The sequence below is a fragment of the Bombina bombina genome, chromosome 9 (assembly GCF_027579735.1).
Source record: "Bombina bombina isolate aBomBom1 chromosome 9, aBomBom1.pri, whole genome shotgun sequence".
Classification (NCBI taxonomy): Eukaryota; Metazoa; Chordata; class Amphibia; order Anura; family Bombinatoridae; genus Bombina; species Bombina bombina.
The window spans coordinates 198,622,178-198,628,177 of NC_069507.1; the positions used below are offsets into that span (position 1 = coordinate 198,622,178).

The following is a 6,000-nucleotide window of genomic DNA, read 5'->3' on the forward strand; positions in this document are numbered from 1 at the left end:
CTCCAGAAAAACCACAACTATATTCTACACCTATGGAAATTGGAGCGATTAAAGGACCTCTCACTCATGAGGAAAGGATGAGGAGGAGGGTAGAAGAATTGTGTTTATACTGTGCAAACAAGGAGCACTCTGTATCTGAGTGTCCAATACTTCAGAAACAAAAGAAGGGTAAGCATAAAGACCCAAATCACATTTGTCACATCTCAGATGATAAACAATTGACATTAACTCTCTCTTTACAGTGGGATCAGGAAAATATCCTAACCAGGGCGTTGATTGATTCCGGGGCATCAGGAAGCTATATTGATTCTGTGTTTGTTGAAAAAAATAAAATACCCTTAGTGTGCAAGCAAACACCTGTGTATGTTAAGTCTATTGATGGAACTTTGATAAAAAAAAGGTCCTATTACACATCATACTGTACCTTTACTAGTTAAATCCAATACAGGTCACACAGAATACATAAAATTTGATGTAATACCTATTGCATTACATAACTTAATCTTAGGGTATACATGGTTACAACTACATAATCCGGTAATAAACTGGAAACACTCAGAACTTACACTAACCTCTTCCTATTGCAATAAAACTTGTTACCCTCATACTGTTATAGCTTCACTTGAAGAAGAAATACCAGGTTTGTATCAGGATTTGGCAGAGGTTTTCAATCTAAAGGAAGCAGAAAATTTGCCCCCACATAGGAGTTTCGATTGTCCTATAGACCTTGTTCCAGGGTCGCAGATACCACATGGGAAAATTTATCCATTATCACAAGAAGAATTAAAATTCCTGAGGACATACTTGGATGAGAATTTAAGAAAGGGATTCATTTCTCATTCAACTTCCCCAGCAGCAGCAGGCATGTTTCTAGTTAAAAATAAAGATAAATCGTTAAGACCTATAATTGACTACAGGGCTCTTAATGCCATTACAATAAAAAAACAGATATCCATTACCATTGATTCCAGAGCTCATAGAGCGATTGAAAGGAGCAAACATTTACACCAAGCTAGATCTGAAAGGTGCGTATAACCTTATTAGGATCAAAAAAGGGGATGAGTGGAAGACTGCATTTAGGACCAGATACGGTTTATATCAATACAATGTTATGCCATTTGGGTTAACCAACGCCCCAACAACCTTTCAGCATTTCATTAATGAAATATTCTATGATTTACTGGATGTTTGTGTCATTGTATATCTAGATGATATACTTATTTACTCGAAGAATCCACAAGAACATGAAAAACATGTTCGATGGGTTTTAACAAGATTAAAAGAGCATAAACTATACGCAAAGCAAGAAAAATGTCTTTTTCATGTGAATAAGATAAAGTTCCTCGGTTATATCATAACACCCAACAGGATTCAAATGGACCCCAAAAAAGTATCTGCTATATTGCAATGGCCTATACCAAAATCGATACGAGCTCTGCAAAGATTTATCGGATTCGCGAATTACTATAGAAAATGTATTGATAATTTTTCTAACATCGTTAAACCTTTGACTGAACTAACCAGTAAGAAACAAAGGTATAAATGGACAGAACAGGCACAGATATCTTTTGATTTCTTAAAAGAAAATTTTTCTAAAGCTCCACTGCTCCACATACCAGATAATAATCTTCAATATGTACTTGAAGTAGACGCTTCCAGTTCTGAAATTGGAGCCATCCTATCACAATACAATAAGGAACAGACAGAGATGAACCCAGTTGGTTACTACTCCAGAAGATTTTCTCCTGCTGAAATTAACTATAGCATAGGAGATAAGGAGTTATTAGCCATAAAAACTTCTCTTGAACAATGGAGGCATTTATTAGAAGGAACTGAGAAACCATTCAAAGTGTTCACAGATCACAAGAATTTAGAATACTTAAAGAAAAGCAAAACCTTGTCTGCTCGACAAGTAAGATGGTCCTTATTTTTGGACAGATTCAATTTTATAATTACATACAAACCTGGTCACTTGAACGTAAAGGCAGACGCTCTATCGAGAATACAAGAAGAATCACATCATGATGCAATAGTTCCAATTATACCAGCTGAAAGATTCATTGGAGTACTAACTCCTCTGGAGAAGGAAATAATAAAGGTAATACAGAAAGAGGATGATTATCCTAAGAATTGTATTAAAAACCCAGAAACAGGTCTTTATTATCACAAAGACAAGTTATATGTTCCGGAAGTAATGAGAACCCATATATTAAAAAACACTCACGACGAACCCTTATCTGGAGATACAGGTATACAAAAAACAATAGAAAAAACAAGAAGAAGTTTCTGGTGGCCACAAATGGATCAAGACATCCAACAATATGTTACCTCATGCGATACTTGCGCTAGAAATAAAGTTGATCACAGGGGACCGATTGGATTGTTAAACCCACTGCCAGTTCCTGATAGGCCTTGGTCCACAATTTCAATGGATTTCATTGTAGACTTACCTTTATCACACCGATATAATACAATATTAGTAGTAATAGATCACTTAACAAAAATGGGACATTTTATACCATTGAAAAGCTTACATAACGCTTACATCACTGCCAATGTTTTTCTAAACCATATTGTAAAGTTACATGGGCTTCCAACAACTATTATCACAGACAGGGGAACACAATTTACTTCAGCATTCTGGAGATCCTTATGTAAGTTGTTGAAAATAAACTCCAGGTATTCAACAGCATTTCACCCACAAACCAATGGAATGACAGAAAAATTAAACCAAACATTAGAGCAATATCTAAGGTGTTACGTATCCCATCTTCAAGATGATTGGATTAATTATTTACCTATGGCCGAGTTTTCATATAACAACTCAATTTCAACATCAACAAAAATGACTCCTTTCTATGTAACTTATGGATATCATCCAACTAACATATTGATTACCAATACTGAGGTGAATTCAACAGTTGCCAAAGATTACTCAAGTAAGCTACAGGAACGTTTAGCGTTGGTTAAAACTCACCTCACGAAAGCTAAGAATTATCAGAAGCAGTATTATGACATGCATCATAGACCTAGTCCTCTATATAAAATTGGTGACAAAGTTTTATTATCGATTAAAAACCTAAAGGTGCATGTACCTTCAAAGAAATTAGCAAACCAATTTATTGGCCCTTTTGTGATAGACAAAATTGTAAATCCTTCTACTGTCAGATTGGTATTACCACCTTCCTATAAGATACATCCCACATTTCATGTATCATTAATAAAACCATACAAAGCAACAAATAAGGATGAAAACCTTAAACCCCCTGCTATTCAAATAGATGATCAGGAGGAATATGAAATTGAGAGGATTTTGGATTCAAGAATTCGTGGTCGTCATCTGGAATACCTTCTGAAGTGGAGAGGTTTTGGACCTGAGGATAATTCATGGCAAAGACATTCTGAGATCCATGCACCGCGTTTGATACAGTGTTTTCACAAACGATACCCATTGAAACCAACCATTGCTGATGTGGGGAGACCTTGAAGGGGGGAGTGTGTGATATACCTTTAAGGTATATCCCGCCTTTAACAGGTAACTCCCTATTTATAGCACATTTGGGTCAGGCATTCCTTGTCTGGAAATTGCTGTTACTAGAGTGATTTTGTTTTCTCTAGTTAATATTGCTACTTGACTTTTTCTCTCGTAATATATTCTCATTATTGGACTGTTACTTTCCCCTTGGTTTTCGTTATCACTTATCATTAGTTGTTACGAACTTTTCAACTTTCACAACCTGTCTGTTCTTACGGACTTAACTTGCTTTTTGGATCACAAAGCCGCCGGAACTACTTACCGCAATCCGGAAGCCGCACTCACACTGAAGACGCCGACCGGACCGGTCGTCAGGTACAAGTTCTCTCTGTTCAAAAACGCTGCATATAATTTTATCCTAATTCTATGTTACTTACCTCAGGAATCTAAAATCATCATCTCAAAGTTTGCCTAAATACCTGATGAAAGGATATGTGAATGGACTTGTATATATTTTAAGGTTGTATGTGTGAGTGCGTGAAGAGGATACATATTTAACAGAAGTTATATCTCGTCTGAAGTTATCTCATTAATCACCTGTGTGATCATATCTCATCTGATCTGTTCTTTATCATTACTTGTCTTATTAATTATTGATGCACTTATATTATCTAATCTGGAAAGACAATTCAGATTAAGACTCTGCGCTTAAATCTATAACAGTAACTCTCACTACTGACTAGTCAGGTTATCAAGACCATATTGCTTGACTATATTCAGGAAAAGAGATACAAACTTAATATTTTCACTGCAACAATATCTGCTACAGCAGATCATCACACTATCATTGATCTATCATCTATCTAGATGATAGATCAATGCACTAGGGCCCTCTGTAGAGTAGGTTTGCTCCTGGATATATCCATGTTTGTCAGTATTTTCCATATTTTCTTGATTATGTATTTGGGAGCCAACAATAAAAAATAGTACTTACCTTGGATATTGGAGCTGTAAGAACTTCATAATAGCTAGGAATTTGGCTACCAAGTGTAAGACCTAAATATGTAAAGAAGGAACATAAAAAGTGAATTAGCGTAAATATATATATATATATATATATATTTATAAAAACGACATATATATATATATATATATATATATATATATATATATATATATATATATATATATATATATATATATACAGGTGGCCCTCGTTTTACAACGGTTCAATTTACACCATTTCAGAATAACAACCTTTTTTTCCAGTCATGTGACTGCTATTGAAAAGCATTGAGAAGCAGTGCATTCATTAAAATAGCCAGTAGGTGGAGCTGTCCGCTTGTGTTGCAGCAAAGCCAAGCAAGCTGAAATTAATCAGTTTAACCAGACCTGAGCTATCGAACATATTTCAAAGGAACAAGATCTTCCTGTCTATAAATCAGTCCAGATTGGAATGCATAGCTAGAACTGTTTGCAGAAAAATGCAAGTGAAGTCTGTGTTGTGTGATTATTTTATTAGGTTTATAATGCTGTTTAGCAAATGTTTTTGTTCATTTAACTTAGTTTAATTATATATTCTGTGTTGTGTGATTATTTTATTATGTTTAGCATTTAAAGTCTTCATTTCAAAGCTTTAAAAATAATGTATTAGGTGTTACTTATGACAATTTTGAGAGGGGCCTGGAACTCCCTCACTTTCCATTGACTTACATTATTAACTGGGTTTCAATTTACAACAGTTTCGATTTACAACCATTCCTTCTGGAACCTAACCCCGGTGTAAACTGAGGGCTTCCTGCATATATATATATATATATATATACATACATATGTATGGTTTGTTATGTCATATTTAAAATACTAGTTAATCCCCTGAAATAGTGAAATTGTTTTGTCCAAAACATTTGTATTTTTCTCCAACATTCGGTTTGGCCAAATTTCGTTCATGTGGGCATTAGTTTCAGACGAATATTGGATTTGAATTTGTTACTATTATTTCCAAAAGGAATAGCAAATATATCAAACTAATTTTAACAAAAAAAATTAAATTATAGAATTTGAACAATTAAAAGAAGCCGTCTTTCAATGTTAAAGGGATATCAATTATTTTTTTCACGATTCAGATAGAACATGTGATTTTAAACAACTTTCAAATGTACTTCTATTATCCAATTTATTTTGTTCTCTTTATATCCTTTGTTGAAAAGGATACATAGGTAGGCTCAGAAACTGTTGATTGCTAGTTGCACAAATACGCCTTTTGTTATTGGTCCCCAGCAAGCTCCCAATAGTGCATTGCTACTTCTTAAACACAATATACAAAGATAATGAAGCAAATTAGATAATAGCAGTAAATTATAGTTATTTAAAATCGTATGCTCTTTCTGAATCATGAAAGAAAAATTTTGGGAATCATGTCCCTTTAACAAAACATATGTTTACTGATTGAATTTGAGTCAATGCCTAGCTCACAGACGTACAGAAGTCCCATAATTGCACATTCCTATAGCTCTAGTCAAAGT

General features: G+C 34.4%; 1 protein-coding gene across 1 annotated transcript in view; it reads right to left on the minus strand.

Moving 5' to 3' along the window:
- The window catches only part of PYROXD2 (pyridine nucleotide-disulphide oxidoreductase domain 2), a 214,253-nt gene that overhangs the window by 142,975 nt on the left and 65,278 nt on the right, over positions 1–6,000 (minus strand). Inside the window, exon 7 of the mRNA XM_053692557.1 lies at positions 4,470–4,531. Coding sequence (XP_053548532.1) covers positions 4,470–4,531 — 62 coding nt within the window. The remainder of the gene's footprint in view (positions 1–4,469; positions 4,532–6,000) is intronic.